We start from the raw sequence: 17,363 nt of genomic DNA on the forward strand, positions 1-17,363 counted from the left end.
AAGCTTATCTTTCAATATCAACAGGTTTCCAAGGTCAGGCACCAGTGAAAGAATTTTTGGCTAGCTGTCTATCAAAAATAAAGAACCTATCTTACTTAAGCTTTTTTGATATACAAAGGAAAATATCTGAATTGAGAAATTAAGTAATTCTCTCTATTCAAATGCCCTTCAATATAAAATGCTAAAAAAAATCAAATGAACTGTGAAGGTTCTTGTCCTCATGTATTTACTACGTTTTACTTTCAATAATAATAATAATAAAAGACTACCTCCATTATGATAGTATTTCATGCTATAGCATTCTTTCACTTCTCCCCACAAAGAGACCCAAAGAAAGGCTGTAGGGGGAAGGAAAAAGGGTAGAGGTAGCAAAAAAGGAAAGGAACTGACAGTGACAAGAATAATTTACATGTGAACATCTGGGGCTAACAGGAAGAACTTGCAGTCTGAGGATCTAGGACAATGCCAGCAAGGTGGGTGGCAGCTTGTAAAAGAGAGAGCCTGAAGAAGTCATTCCTGATGGTTGATGGAGAATCTAACCAAAAGCATTGCTTCTCTTGCTTATGTATGTAGTCATAGTTTGTTCTCCCAAGAGCAAAAATGTCACTGGGCTAAGCCGAGGACATGGGTACCTCAGAGCTTGCAAGTCATGGTAACTATGGTACAAAAACAAGTGATTATTTCAATTTTCTCTACAGATTATTTTTTTAGAGCAGCCCAATAAACTCAATGATGTCCAGATTTACTAGAAAAATTTTTATTCATTTCCCCATGCCACAAGAAAGTAAGCTAATAACACCCCACTGAGAGTGCTGTCAGGCTAAATCCCTCTACTCCTGCATGCCCCACTGGGATAAATCTCCCTTCACTTTTCATTCCACCACCCAGTCAGGGCAAGGCCCTGGGGACAGCTCCAGACTACCCTTCACACTCAGTGTCACAGGCCCAAGCCCAAGTGGCCCAATCAGTGCCAAGAAAAGAACAAACCAAGAAAGATTAATTCGCAGATGTTCATGCATTTCACATATACTGTGCCCCATGGTCCGTTGCTAGGGCAACAGGAGACCACCAGTGCGAGCTTTATTGGCTTTATGAAGTGCATCTCCGGGACTATAGTCCAAAAAATGCTGCATAATAATAGTGTGCTTTCTCTGAAGCCTTGTTTTGTGTTTATCCATGGTTAACCTTATAAGTATTATAAAGAGCATCCTTCTCTATAACCTCTAACACTGCCCCTCCCACCACCAAAAATTTTTACACAGAAATATGAAAATCCATCTCCTACAGTTTCATTTTGGGAAGACCTCCTTCATCAGATCTCATGACCAGAGAGTAAATGAATAAAATCCTATATCAATTTGGAGATCACCATATTAGCGCAGCACACCACACCAACACTGACCCCCAAAGCCCACACATACATACCCCTTGCCCAGTTTCTTCTGGTATGTCTTTTTGACTACCTGTGTGCCTGGCTTCCCACCTCCTTGTCTCTTTCTTCTCCCCTAAGGCCTCAAGTCTGCTAAGCTCCAGCTCCAGCCCAATCTTCCTTTTACTTTTTATTTTGTGATAGTCTCACTAAGTTACTCAGGCTGGTCTTGAATGGGTGAACCTCCTATGTTTCCTCAGTAACTAGAATTAGAGGCCTCCACTACCAGGCTCAGCATGACCTTTGTTTTCTACCCATCCAGAGAGACCCTGTCTTTAAGTATCAGCAATATGCCTCAGCCAGATGGAACAGCAGAACCAGTAAGCCTAATCAGGCCAGTCTCTTCTTCAGTATAATTAAGGGAACTTCCTGCAATGATTTGTATCTGTGTCTCCTTGTTATGGCCACTGGGCACTTCAGATGTGACTAGCACAATTAAGAAACTGGATTTTATATTTTTATTTCATTATAACTAATTTAAGTTAAAGAAGCTTCATGTGGCTACAATATTGGACAGTGTAGCTTCAGAAGTTTCCTAAAACCTCTCTCTTCATAATTCAAATTTCTCCTTGATTCATGAAAATATAACTTCAAGTATATGTACATAAGGACAGTGTTTGTGTTCATGGCTGCTGCTCCCAGTGCTGGTTCCAAAGAGCCCTAAGCACTGAGTCCATCCAATTAGCACCGGCTCTTTGTAAAACAGGCCCAGGTGCAAGCTGGACTTCTTCCTTCAGGTCTCCACTCTTCCTCCCACCCCCACCCAGGCTGGGAGGTTAAGATACCCAATGTCACAGCTTTCAGGGCAGCAGCACAGATCAAGTGTTAATCTAAAGGGAAGCGGTGGTGAAGGGGAGACCATGGGCTGGCAGGGCCAGGGAAGATCTATAATGAAGAGGAGAAAAATAAAGCCAGTGAATAGATCAATAGAAGCAACAGCTTACATTCAGATTCACAGAAGAAAAAACACAAGGAGACAATCATTTCCTGGGAAAAGCTCAAGCCTAATGAGAATTTACTATGCTCCTTTATGTGACAACCAGCCCTTTTGTGGCACAGGCTTCCTGACTGACAGGAACCCAGGGCCCCTTAATAGGATTTCCATATTATTTCCAACACCTGCCCAGAAGTTATTTGTTTACATTGAAGGACGCAAGATTCTCAAATCAGACATCTGCTTCTAGTTCAGGCATATCTTAGGAAACCATCTAGAAAGCAGCTTTGTTACCATGGTGACATTTTTATTTTCCTTCTTTAGTTGGCTCAAAACATTAGCATTTCCAATTTTATTTTGTTTTTCAAAGGGCCAAATGTCACTCAAGAAAACAGAAGTTTTTTTTTGTTTTGTTTTGTTTTAATGCTAAACAGAATTTTCACAAATTTCCAGAATAATTAAAATCACCCCAAGGAGGACTAAATACAAAACGAGGTGTTATTAGATTGCCAATGGCACTTTTCTAAAGGTGACATCACTAACTTGTTTACTCCTCTCCCAACAAGCTCTTCTTCCCCTCAAGTCTGGACCATCAGAAGCTCAAAAAGTACCAATTTTAAAAAAGAAAATTCAATTCTCCAGGATGTGATGCAATTATCTAATGAGTCTACTTCTGTGTGAAAGAATTCTTCACACTTACCCTATCCACATACTGCAAAAATCTCACTGACAAGAATACTTAAGAATTTTTATGGCAGTCTCACTACCTGCAGTTCAGTAAATTTTTCAGGAGCATTTGTTGGCTGTATAAGGGGATGGAATATTAAGCAGTGTGAGGAAGGAAAGGAGGATGACAGGTGCTCTGGTCTCCAGTGACATAAACCTAGGCACACCAGCAACCTCAAAGTGGTACTGAACACCAATGAAAACCACCAGTCAAACAGACACTGCTTTAAGTCAGAAGCACCAGTGACTAAGTGGACTGTTCGGTACTATACCTTATTAAATGTGGAATTAGGAAACACATGGGTTAATTCTGATGCATAAAGCCACCTGGCAAACTTAAATCACTGTGATGGACGGTCTTTAATATTTTGAATCTTAAATACTTGTAACACTTAGCAGTATCAATCCTGAAATGATTTCATTTCTATGAACAGCAAGCTTATTTACAGGAACCAAAAACTTGTTGAGAAGTACCACTTAGCCCTCAGCAAACTATCACTTCTTCATGAGGCCACTAATTCTCTTCTGCTTTATCACAGGTCACTGTATGCATATGATTAGGTATGACTGACTCTTCATGTCCTAAGTTATGAATGCTGATGCTTGTTAGTGGTGGCTACATATGCAAAAAGTTATCTAAGCCAAAAATATCTAAATTATTTCACACCACACAACAAACCAAAATAGGTGAGATGAACACAGGTAAATATTGCAGAAACTCAAGCGAGAGACAAGCACTAAGTTTCCTTCTAGATTTTTGTGTTCCCTCCATCCCAAAATGGATAAGTATTTTAAGAACAACAACAACAACAACAAAAAGGTGGAAAACAATTCTTGGGAATAATTCTTTTGGAAAAAGTATGTATACTTTAAGAGAAACAGATGCTTCTAAATATAAGTGCCAAGTGTAACACTTCAATCTTGGGCTCCTCTGAAATACTTTTAAATGTTAAATATAAATTTACTGTCTAGTATTTTTTCAAGAGACAAAATGCATTCAATTTAAGAAAATTAGAGATAATAAGCATCAAGATGAAAATGTCTACAACTGTTGGTTTAAGGATGAAAAGAATTTAAACCACCTTTGCAAAATCAGCTAGGGAAGGCAGATCTGACAATCAGCCTACCCTGTTAATTAATATTTGTTCTGCTTCAGCAAGCGGTGGAGGCAAGTGCAGCAAAACAAGCATGACTCCCCCGTCACATCATTAATCCACTCATGCTCACCACCTGAGGACCAGCTGTGCCCCGAAGACATTCATTCATCTGGTCCACAAACAAACAATTACAACACATTTTCGGGAATTAGGGCACCTGTTACATTTCACACAGCTTACATGCCTGGAGGCAGAGATCAATTAATACTGCACAAATTAGTGCATCATAAACCAATAGAACAAAAGTTCTTGATGGTTCTTTGATAAAGTAACTGTTAACAGTAAAATTTATGATAAAAATGCCTTAAAAGAGTTAAAAAGCAACAGTAATGCTAAAATTCTTCAAATTACCATTATATTTTAGAAAATAGAAAGCACTACATTACCCTTATACCAAGCAACCCCCAAAAGAGTAACATTCCAAATGGTTAAGATATCTAGAGTTACATACAGACTTGAGACCAGGAGGGGAGGGGAGTGTCCACTGGTTGACACACAGCTTAACTATCACTAAAGAAAGGTCTGTCTATTCAAGAACCTGGCTTTGGGTTCCTGTAAACTAGCTCATTCTAGCCGTTTCCACATGCTTCCCTGTGGTTTTAAACAGAACAGGAAGACCCTTTTACTTATGATGCGAGAAGGACATAAGAATAACGTGAATTATTTGCACAGACTCGTGGATGATGAACAAAGAAGTGAACTTTACAAAGAACAAAATTAGTCAAAATTTGTGCTTGCTTCAGCAGCACATATACTAAACCTGAGGAAAATGCAACACTTGTGTCTTTTACATATAGACAATGATGTACTGGAAATGTAAATCTACTGTTCAAATGAAGTATTGATTAACAAAGATTCTTAAAGTATATTTTTAACACCTATGTTTCCCCAAACACTATAAAGGTTTCCCCACTAAAATTTTCAGGTTGAGAAAAAGAATCTAATCTGTGAGGCAATGGGAGAAAAAAAAAAAAGCTTGGTTTGAGAAGGACATTTTAAGTAATAGGTCCTGCAGGACTGATTAGCAGGTAAAGGTACCTGTCACTGAGCCTGATGAGTTTAATTCCTGAGAACCACGTAGGAGAAAACAGTTATCTAAAAATTAACCACACACATATCATGGAATACATAGGCACACACATATACTACATAAACAGATGCAGCTAGCCATGGTGGTGAACACTGGTAGGATATGCAAGAGGATCATGAGTTCAAGGCCAGCCTGGGTTATAGCTGTGGGGATGAAGAGACTGCTCAGCAGTTAGAGAGTGTTTGCTATTCTTACAGAGGGTCTGGGTTTGGTTCCTATCACCCACATCAAGTAGTTCACAACTGCCTGTAAATCCAGTTCCAGAGGATCTTATGCCCTCTTCTGGTTGTTGTGGGCACCAGCTGCACTAATGTGGTACACACACATAAATTCAGTCACTTACATATACACGTGAAAATAAGCAATCCAAAACAAACAAACAAACAAACAAACAAAAAGGCTGGGCAGTGGTGGCACACACCTTTAATCCCAGCACTTGGGAGGCAGAACCAGGAAGATCTCTGTGAGTCTGAGGCCAGCCTAGTCTACAGGGTGAGATCCAGAACAGGCTCCAAAACTACACAGAGAAACCCTGTCTTGAAAAACAAACAAACAAAAACAACAGCAGCAACAACAAAAGAATTATAAAGTGTCATTAGAAAAAAATATTAAAGGGAAATCCTTTTAGATGAAGAAAGGCCTAAAAGTTTTCACAACAAAAGAGGAATAATGAAACCTGTCTGGATTACATTTCAAGAAAATGAATTTTGTGAATCCTCACAGAAGTTGGATTACTGGCTATGTATTAAAATATTAAATAGCTATTACTGAAGAAATAATAAGCTTTTTGGTTATTTTCAATTTAGTAGAGACTGCTCAGTTAAGAACACTGATCAGAGTTCCATTCCCAGAGCCACATCAGGTGGTTCACAACCATCTAGAGAACTCCAGCTCCAGGGGATCTGAGGCCATCTTCTGGCCTACAGGGGTCATGTGCATATCCAACCCACAGAACACAAATACACATAAAAACAAAATATTTTTTTTTACAACTTATGACAGATTTTTTAAAAAAAAGTTTTATAATTTAATTTAATTTAATTTTACATATCAACCACAGATTCCCCTGTCCTCCCTCCTCCAGCCCCGCACATCTTCCCAGCCTACCCCCCCATTCCCATCTCCTCCAGGGCAAGGACTCCCCTGGGGATTCAGCTCAGTCTGGTAGATTCAGTTGAGGCAGGTCCAGTCCCCACCTCCCTTCATCCAGACTGAGCAAAGTGTCCCAGCATAACTCCCAGGTTCCAAACAGCCAGCTCACGCACTAAGGACAGGTCCCCTTCCCACTGCCTGGGGGTCTCCCAAACAGTTCAAGTTACTCAACTGTCTCACTTTCCCAGAGGGCCTGATCCAGTTGGGGGCTCCTCAGCTGTTGGTTCATAGATCATGTGTTTCCACTAGTTTGGTTATTTGTTCCTGTGCTTTTTCCAATCTTGGTCTCAACAATTCTCGCTCATACAATCTCTCCTTTCTCACCAATTGAACTCCCAGAGCTCCACCTGGGGTCTGGCCAAGGATCTCTGCATCCACTTCCATCAGTCATTGGATGAGAGTTCTACCACAACAATTAGGGTGTTTGGCCATCTGATCACCAGAGTAAGTCAGTTCGGGCTTTCTCTCGACCATTGCCACTAGTCTATTGTGGAGGTATCTTTGTGGATTTCTGGGGACCTCTTAGCACTTTGCTTCTTCCTATTCCCATGGGGTCTTCATTTATCATGTTCTCTTTTTCCTTGTTCTCCCTCTCTGTTCTTGATCCAGCTGGATCTCCTACTCCCCTAATCTCTCTTTCCCTCGAACCTTGCCCTTTATTACCCTACCTCACGTCCAGTTTGCTTATGTAGATCTCATCCATTTCTCTGTCATTGGGCAATCCCTGTGTCTTTCTTAGGGTCCTCTTTTCTAGGTAGCCTCCCTGGAGTTGTGAGTAGCAGTCTAGTCATCCTTTGTTTTACATCTAGTATCCATCTATGAGTGAGTACATACCATGTTTGTCTTTCTGAGTCTGGGTTATCTCACTCAGGATGATTTTGTTCTAGATCCATCCATTTGCCTGCAAACCTCATGATGTCATTGTTTTTCTCTGATGAGTAGTACTCCATTGTGAACATACCACATTTTATTTATCCATTTTTCAGTTGAAGGGCATCTAGGTTGTTTCCAAGTTCTGGCTATTAAAAATAATGCAGATATGAACATAGCTGAGCATGTGCCCTTGTGGTATGATTGAGCATTCCTTGGGAATATGCCCAAGAGTGGTATAGCTGGGTCTTGAGGGAGACAGATACCCAATTTTCTAAGAAAGTGACATATTGATTTCCAAAGTGGCTGTACAAGTTTGCATTCCCACTAACAGTGGAGGAGAGTTCCCCTTGCTCCACATCCTCTCCAGCATAAGCTGTCTTCTGTGTTTTTGATTAGCTGCTGTGGATATTGCTCTGTGTAAATAAAGTTCTGATTGGCCAGTGGCCAGGCAGGAAGTATAGGCGGGACAAGAGAGAAGAGAATTCTGGGAAGTAGAAGGCTGGAGAGACACTGCCAGCCACCGCCATGAAAAGCAACATGTAAAGACACTGGTAAGCCACAAGCCATGTGGCAAAGTATAGACTAACAGAAATGGGTTAATTTAAGATAGAAGAAGTAGATAACAAGCAGCCTGCCACGGCCATACAGTTTGTAAACAATGTAAGTTTCTGTGTGCTTTCTTGGTTGGGTCTGAGTGACTGTGGGACTGGCGGGTAAGAGAGATTTGTCCTGACTGTGGGCCAGGCAGGAAAACTCTAACTACAATTAGCTATTCTGACAGGTGTAAGGTGGTATCTCAGAGTCGTTTTGATTTGCATTTCCTGGATAAGTAGGGATGTTGAGCAATTCCTTAAATGTCTTTCGGCCGTTTGAGCTTCTTCTGTTGAGAATTCTCTGTTTAGCTCTATAGCCCATTTCTTATTTGGACTGTTAGGCATTTTGATGTCTAATTTCTTGAGTTCTTTATATATTCTGGATATCAGCCCTCTGTCAGATTTAGGGTTGGTGAAGATCTTTTCCCATTCTGTAGGCTGTCGCTTTGTCTTGTTGACCATGTCCTTTGCTCTACAAAAGCTTCTCAGTTTCAAGAGGTGCCATTGATTGATTGTTTCTCTCAGTGTCTGTGCTACTGGTGTTATATTTAGGAAGTGATCTCCTGTGCCAATGTGTTCAAGACTACTTCCTACTTTCTCTTTTATCAGGTTCAGAGTTGCTGGTTTTACGTTGAGGTCTTTGATCCACTTCGACTTAAGTTTTGTGCATGGTAACAGATATGGATCTATTTGCAGCCTTCTACATGTTGACATCCAGTTATGCCAGCACCATTTGTTGAAGATGCTTTCTTTTTTTCCATTGAACAGTTTTTGCTTCTTTGTCAAAAATTATATGTTCATAGGTGTGTGGATTAATGTCAGGGTCTTCAATTCGATTCCATTTGTCCACATGTCGGTTTTTATGCCAGTACCAAGCTGTTTTTATTAATGTATACTTATTCGAATAAAACAATTTTTTAAAAAAAGGTTTTTTAGATGAAGTGTACCTTTCCCCCAGTGAGGTAAGGGGCAAGTGCATGCTATCTATAATTTGCTTCAAGATACTTCAGTGATGGAAAGGACATGGCTAAATGCTACAGCTCTTGTATGTACACAGACATTGAGGTTTCATGGATAGTTTCTTTGGGCTAGTCTTTGTACTTTGTAGTTTGTTTCTAATTTTTAACACAAAAGGATAAGATTAAATCTCCCAAAGAGGTTTCCTTTGAGGATGGCACTTGCAATGTGACCCTGTGTAGGGCCTTTACAACACTAAGCCTTTCCTCAGATATGCAACAGGGTGAGTATGGCACCTGTTTTTGTAAGTGACACCTAAACTAGGAGATCACTGTGCAAGGTGGAGGTATCTTCAAAGGGATCAAAGAGGTTTACAGGGGACTACGGGCTCCTACTCATCACTTTTTTTTTCTAGGTTTGGACAAACAGCTTTGTGGACAGAGTGACTGAAGGGGAACCAGAAAGCCAAATCACATTTCCTATTCAGATAGCTTTCCTCATATTACTGACTACTGAGTACTGAGAGAAAACAGGAAAACTTTTTTTTCCCCTCAGTACAAAACACAAGCCTACTACTGTTTTGCTTATCTTTATTATGAGCTATTCTTTATAGTATTTTATTGGGGTCTTCTATTTCTCCCTTTCAAATTTCATTTTCTATTCTTTTATGCCTTTAAGAAAAACAATGTGTCTTTCTAAAGACTATAGTAATACAAATGGCTCTACCATGCTTTCCACACCTAGTATCACTATAGTAATATAAAGAACAAAAGTGCCTTGAGGCATATGGTTAGCCCTCTCCTGACCATTTCCTCCCGTGTTTTCACCCATGCTTTCTCTCTTTCATAGGACATTTCAAAGGGCTGAGCATGTTCAAAACACATGCCTTTTAAACAGATAGCCCTTTGAGACAGGAAAAATAGGTGTGCTTAAGTGGGGGGGGGGAGGCATTCTGCAGGGGTATGTAGGCTATAGATCCTATAACAGAACTTTGGCCATTAAATCTAAATGTGCAAAGTGAAGTAGCAAGTAGAGGTAATCATTCTGCTCAAAACCCACTCTTCACCTGTAACACCCAGTTAATGAGGCAACAGTGCACAGTGCTCTCCTGACCTGAATCATACATTTCAGTATGAACATAAAAACAACCTTATTCTAATTTTCCAGTGATAAACCTTTACTGCCAACAGTAACTAACTGGGAAAGTAAACAGAAACATATGATGTTTTAGTCATCTGTACAGAATAAGCACTAACATACAGATGAAACAGAATAAATAGGCACTGCCTTACACACAACAAAAAGAAGATCACTATAAAAGCCTTTTAAGCAAAAGCAAAAAGTTCTCATAGGATAAAAAGCATAACATGCATACACACAGAAAAGCATTTAGTGTGAAAAATATGTAAACCTTTAAAATTAAGTGCAATATCTGTACTTATTACAGCAGCAAAATATAAGCTCAATATTGATGGACTATGTAAGAATACGGGTGAATACTGTATTCAGCAATTTAAATGAGTATGGAGGTTCTGGAGATAATCGGGCAAGGTATAACTTTCTGAGAATGATCATGTTCTATGAAGGCAGCAGTACTTGGTGGAAGATATTTTGACAAAATAACAAAAACAAATCTTCACCCCTTGGAAAAAAAGTTTGCACTTCTGCTGTATTTTACAGATAAAAAATGGCAAATCCTTCAGTTCTGATAGAAGGGTACCATATTCAAGATAAATCATAAGAGGATTATGTATATAAATAAACTGGTGTTCATGAAAATATGCTCAATAATAGCATATGGAAGAAATTATGGAGCTGATCAACACTCCATCATTTTGAGTTTGTCTATCTGTTTCAGTTGACCTTAACTCTGGTGCCTGTTTTCTTGCTAGAGTATTAGGATTATGTAGACACTGGATGTAGGGGATGCTACTAAGCAATTTCTCAGCCTTATGTGCCTACCAAGTTTAGGCAGTTTGGTGGTTGTTGTTATAAGCTACTGACCACATTTCAGTCAGATGAAAACTGGAGAGTAATGCAAGACCTGAACAGCTTGGAGCAACTGGGACACCTCAGCAACTGGGAGGCTCTTGGCAACAAGTAACAATCCTGTGATAGACATTCCAGAACCAATTTCTTTTACCCCAAATCGCTCAGTGGTTCAATACACAAAAATATTTCCTAAGTTTTATCTATTCTTTTCCTAGCGGTGAGAAATATGGAAGGGAATGGGGAGAAATGGAATGGGAGATGATGAGCTACTCTACTTGGAAATCAGAGGTAGGAATTCAGTTTGGGGGTCTTTGGGACTGCCTGCACTACTTAGGGTAAGAGTACATTAATAGTCTGAGTTTCTTGCCATTTTCAGGCCTCACATGTGGAGCTTACTATTGGTCACATACAGTCAGCAGATAGCCAAGACAAATAAGGAAGGTGGCAGGTGCTGTGACCCCGGTATTTCAACAGTACTACTGTACACAATGTTTTAGTTTCTCATCACCAAGTAAATTGATTCTAGGACTCCCTACAGTGCTTTCTCCTTTAGATCCATATTTACATTCTCTCTCAGTGTCAAAAAACTTCAGATGGAAGTCTGCAAATAACAGGCTTAAGAATGAACTTGGCTACTGGAGCTACAGAAAAACTAGATCAATAAAGCCAACAGCATGTGATTTAGTGGGACAGAACTTCGGAGGGGAAAGGAAAAGGAAAGAAAGACCTAACAATTTAGTAAGTGATTTCTCTGCTTTACTTGGCTTCTCAAGGAAAAGCACCTTAATTACTTGGATCTTTGCAGTGAGCCTAAAAGTCTTGTTTTATAGGCCGTTCTGGAATCTGACCTGTTTAATAATCAGCAGCATCAAGAAAACATTTTTTAAGAGTGTCTCTCACAATTAAACACATCTACAACTTTGTATAAATCAAAATTTTGGTACCATATCAAAATGTTACAATGAGGCTGTATAATATTGCCCACATCTTCATTACATGCAACACTAATTACTACCAGCAGATTCCGATTTTTCTGCACATTACAGGCTTTTAGAGGAGCTATAAAATTTTTCAGGCACCATTAATTTAAATTTGTATTGAAATTTCCTTTTGACAGATGGCCAAAAATTACTTATTATTGAGAGTACAAGAGCTGCCTGTTTGCACATTAGAAGAGGAATGGGAAAATTCTAAATGCAGACAGAAATTTGTCACATTCATTACCTGTTAAATGTTAAGGAGAATTACTGTGCCTGAATGAATGATTTCATACTAGTCCAACTAGCACACAACTGGATCACTGGCTGTTACAAACCACCCCCAGTCACATAATTAGTCAATAATCACAAAAATCCTCTTTTAACCAGGAACTCCTTACAAGAGGATAAGGATGCTTAATGGAACAGGCAACTGTGTCTGAGAGCATCACAAGAAAAATGTAAAAAAATTAGCCAACTATTTCACCCCGTAAACGTACAGGACAATTCCAGACTAGACACAGCATACTTCAGGTATGGATTTGTAGCTGCCACTCATAATAAATCAGAGCAAAACCATCAATTTATTTTCTTGGTACCTTCCCTGGCTTCTTGCTATTCTGACACTTTCAGGCTTACTCTAAATGATTATAGATGGTTTAAAAATATACCCTACTGTTTCTTATATGAGGTACTATAAATGTAACTGGCATAAAGTGTACAGTGGTGTATAAATATTTTCAAAATGTTTTGTGAGTGGGGCTGGAGAGGAGTCTTTTGTTTTGTCCACTAGCCTGCCTGAAGGTATGTATTCATCATGAGCAGTCAGGGAATGTTTATAGTATAGCCTCAGGCAGGCTTCCCTACAGCTCCTATATTCAGCCAATCCTGACCACCTTATTTACTTATTTCTTTTAAAGTACATGTGGAGAACATGTGATTACACTCTGAGAAGTTTCTAATGTGGAAACTGGCGTGAATAGTATACAGCAAACTGCCTAACTGCAAATACATAATTAAAATTTAACATGTACATAAGATTAAAACACCATTCATAGTGAAAGAAAAGAATTTTGTCTAGGAAAGACTTTAGTTTTGGGTATACCTCACAAAAGAAAAAAAACAAAAAACCCAACCTGCAGAGGGTCTAACTAACCTATGGGCTACAACATTTAATTATTTAAAACTCAAAAAGACAAAATGACAGTATCCATACTCTGGGTTAGTGTTTCAGAACTGGGTTGCCTTGTAATTGGTAAGTAATACGACATGTGCTATGCAATTGGGCATACACATGGCATATTTCCACTGTACCTGACCCAAAGGAGATGGAAGCACTTTCATAGTTTATTCATTTCCTACATGACAGCTTATATTTTTGTTTGCACACTATGAAATCAAATGTCCTTAGCCTATCTCACTCTGGTATCACATAAGACAGTTACACAAAGTTTTAGGCCCTAAATACTTTTTGTCCTTCACAACTTGTATATAAAGAGACACAGAAGGCAGATAAGACAGATTAAAATCTTCAGAGAATTACTTGCCATACTACAAACCTAAGTATTACAAATAGAAAATGCTATGTCTCTGTGAACCAAACTATTCTTATGGAGGGCTTGTCTTCTTCTTCATGTTGAGCATAAACCTAGGTCCTCACACATACCAAACACAAGCTCTCCCATTTGAGGTATGCATCCAGCCCAAAAGATGTTTGAGGCTTTAATGAAGAACTTTGTAGGCAGAATTATTTTCTAAGGTAAGTATGTATCTCTTATCAATTAATACATTTACTTCATTACATTACATTAAAGCAGTTACTTTTTTTAACATAGTAAGAGATATTAATACAAACAATGTAATCTAGTTTGTGACTCAACCTTGTTCTACAAGTCTGATCCTTGGAAAACATGACCATTGTTAAAAAAGACCAACTATACCCAAAAGATGACCACAATTGGTTAAATGCCATCCATATTACTCTCTAAATCTCAAAGAATCTATTATTAGATATATTCCTATCACTTACAATCTCTCTAAACTATTCTTATGTCTGAATTTTGAGTCCTACCTTGATGGAGTCTCTGTCTGTAGGCAAAACAGCAGCAAGATAAGCAGACAAAGGGGGTAAAAAAAGAGAAGGGTGCTAGTTAGTTTACATAAAATCATAGTTATCAAACCTAACCCTGCTAAATAACAACTGAACAGATGTCAACTTTGCTGTAAAGTTAATTATTAATACTATTCTAACAAGATTCACAAAGCACTGGTTCACCTTTGACACGATTTCAAATGAACCAAAGTTAGCCATTCTTATTTGTGTACCTTTATTGACTTTTCCACTTATGAAAGAGTTTATAATCATGAGTCAACTCTGTACCATGGCATTAAGATAACTCTAAAACAAATATTACAGTATTTCTAGCATCAGAGAAGGTAAATTTATGCTTATGTAATACGGACAATTTGCCCCTGGTTGTACCTCTGGTAATCACACTGAAACAGCAGTAGATAGGACTTTTTTTTTATTATAATCCACACCCTTTCAAATAATAAACCATTCCTGTGCTAAATAAATTATCATAAAGGAATGGTGGAAGAAATTTTTTTCATCTTTGTGGTTAAATTAAAAATGATCAGTAAGTGTAGTTTGGACCTTTTTGTCAGAACCATCAACTCCCCAATAATGACACAGAGACTTATTATTAATCATGAAAACTCAGCCAATAATAGCTTAGGCTTGTTTCTAACTAGTTCTTATAAGTTAAATTAACCCATTTCTGTTAATTTACTTTCTACCTCATGACTTTATTACCTCATCTCCATAATGCCCATCCTACTTGCTCTGCATCTCCTGGCATCTTTGCTTTCTTCCCTGCATCCTCTCTTCCCCTAAAGCCCTGCCTAGCTATTAGCTGTTCAGCTTTTTATTAAATCAATCAGAGTGACACAATTTCACAGTTTACAGAAGATTATTCAACTTTTTATACAGACAGACTTTTCTTTTGGCTGCCATCTCATACACACAAACACACACACACACACACAACATTGAGACTTATATTAATTATAAAAGATTGGCCTTAGCTTAGGCTTGTTCCTAACTAGGTCCCCCCCTCCCCACCCCCTGCCCAAAGACAGGGTTTCTCTGTGTAGCTATGGCTGTCCTAAAACCAGGCTGGCAATGAACTCACAGAGATCACCTGCCTCTGCCTCCTAAGTACTGAGATTAAATGTGTGCCACCACTGCCTGGCTAACTAGTTCTTATAACTTAAATTACCCATATTTTAAAATCTATGTTCTTTTACGTGGCTCAGTTACCTTTACTCTGTATTCCCTATCCTGTTTCTTCTTGGTCTAGCTAGTGATTCTGCCTTGTCCTCTCTGTCTCCAGAAATCCAGCCTAACTTCTTCCTGCCTATCTATTGGCCATTCAGCTATTTAAACCAATCAGAAGGTGCCTTGGCAAAGATATATCTTTACAATGTAAACAATATTCTGCAACAAATAAGCAGTACACAAACATACAGGAATATTGAAATGCCCCGTACCATCATCTTCCTTAGAGTACAAAGAAGGCCAAATCTGAGAGAACATAACTGAACTCCTAAGTGGTTATTATTTGAAAACATTCAGTTAATCTCATGCTTTTGAACAGCAATGAGTAAAATAGGTATTTAAAACAACAGATTTTGTCAATTTGAATTGCATCATCTCAATAAGACAACTGGAATTTTTCTTACTGTGCTCTGCAAGTTGACCTAATTTACATATAATAACTGGTCAAATATCAAGTAACCCTTTATAAACTTAAGTTTTCCTCCCAAACAATCTGGTCAAAACTATCAATGCTCATGTCATTTAAAACAGGATTTCACTACTGATTTAGATTTAGAAAGCAAAGATCAAAGGCGATGATCTCCAGAGCTGAAAATTTAGCTCAGTGATAGATCCTAGCCTAGAATATGTAAGGTCCCTGGGTCCCATACCCAGAAGAGCTAGGGTAGGAGTAGGGGTATGGGGTAGCAAAATCTGGAAACAATTCTTTGCCTTCTGGGCAACACTAGAATACCATGTAGCAAATGACTACTTCTAATCTACCTTCTGGTGGAAATCCGTTTATTTAGACACTGGCAAAATGAGATTCAGAATCAGAATTAACAATGGCACCTGGAAGCTATCCCTGGAAATAGATAATTCCACACTGATACCCCAATGATCACTTACCTCTTTGGTGATCATTGTCATGGTGCTTTTTCTCATCCTTAATTGGGAGGTGAGATTGACCTCCTAGTGCACTGGAGAGGGCCAGAAGTCCTGCACTGCTACCAATGGGTGGAATGGCTGGGGGCTGAAGCCCTGAAGGGTGTGGTGTCAGAGGCACAGGCAGACCATGTCCATGTGATAAATGCTGAGCTTGGAGTTGTTGCTGCTGTGAAAAATTTGACACAGATATTGAATTTGTCCCTTTTATACCCCACAAGAAAAACAAGAGGAACAAATAGATAATGAAAACAATATTGCACTTAAGGAGTTACTACCCTCATCATGTATCTTTTTAAAATCAGGTCAGGGGGAGGGGAAGGAAGAGATATATTAAGTGATGTGTTACTTCCAAAAATCTGCTTCTTAAAAACAACAACAAAAAAAACAAAAGAAAAAAAAAACAAAACATGTAGAATAAATAACCTAAGTTTGTAGAATGATAAACTGGCTAAGTAACTTTCAAAAGATGAATGTTCTTTAACAAAGACTCTGTATTATTTTATTCTCTAACAATAGGCAAATGTCCAGCTATCATGTATTTCTAATCAAAATGTATATGTGAGTAACTGTTAAAGCAGTCATGTTGAACAAGAAAAGCTAAAAATCGAGAAAATTAGTGCTAAACAGTTGTCCCAGAACCACTGCACAGCATGCAGGGAGAGTTAATTTGAAAGAGAAAACTTGAATTAACAACCCAGAAAAGGAAGCTGGTTGCAGCAGCAGTTTTTTAAGCCCTTTAAGTGTCCTCAGTGGCACTTGAGCAAATTACTAAAGAAAATCCAATGTAGCAAGGCTTGGGTTCTCCTGTAGGCTTGCTCAATAATGCTGAAATAATTGGGCACTCTGTGCACGTTTAGTGATGCTCGAATGAAAAGCTAGAGGCCTGCCCTTGTACTCTTCTCCAGCAGCTGACTTTGTGTTGTGACAGGTTTATTTGAGTGGGACTGTGATGCATGCACCAGTAACTACGCTGACAAGAGTTGAAAGTCATTTTTACCAGCACACTGGCAACACATAGAGAAAGCCCTTAAGAGGTTGGGATGGGAGTGCTTGACCTCAGCTGAGACTGAATCAAGCCTGTCTACAGGAGCTACTGTGGGCAGGCTTGCTGCCTCTGCTGAATGGGAAAGAGGAGGAGACAATGGAGGATGTTGAGTTAAATATACGTCCCCAACCAGGAAACTCTTCAACTCAAACCAAGCTAACAAAATTCCAT

The 17,363-nt window shown here is 38.9% G+C and overlaps 1 protein-coding gene across 7 annotated transcripts in view; it reads right to left on the reverse strand.

Annotated features, from left to right (window-relative positions):
• Tle4 (TLE family member 4, transcriptional corepressor) overlaps positions 1 to 17,363 on the reverse strand; it is a 138,698-nt gene that overhangs the window by 50,676 nt on the left and 70,659 nt on the right. For 5 of the 7 annotated variants that reach the window (XM_036206775.1, XM_036206762.1, XM_036206752.1 and 2 more), the window contains 2 exons: positions 16,109 to 16,313; positions 13,952 to 13,968 (listed from right to left, as the gene is read on the reverse strand). In XM_036206775.1, coding sequence (XP_036062668.1) covers positions 13,952 to 13,968; positions 16,109 to 16,313 — 222 coding nt within the window. The remainder of the gene's footprint in view (positions 1 to 13,951; positions 13,969 to 16,108; positions 16,314 to 17,363) is intronic. The other 2 variants (XM_036206768.1, XM_036206736.1) reach the window with 1 other exon arrangement.

Source organism: Onychomys torridus, chromosome 1, assembly GCF_903995425.1.
Source record: "Onychomys torridus chromosome 1, mOncTor1.1, whole genome shotgun sequence".
NCBI classification, from domain to species: domain Eukaryota; kingdom Metazoa; phylum Chordata; class Mammalia; order Rodentia; family Cricetidae; genus Onychomys; species Onychomys torridus.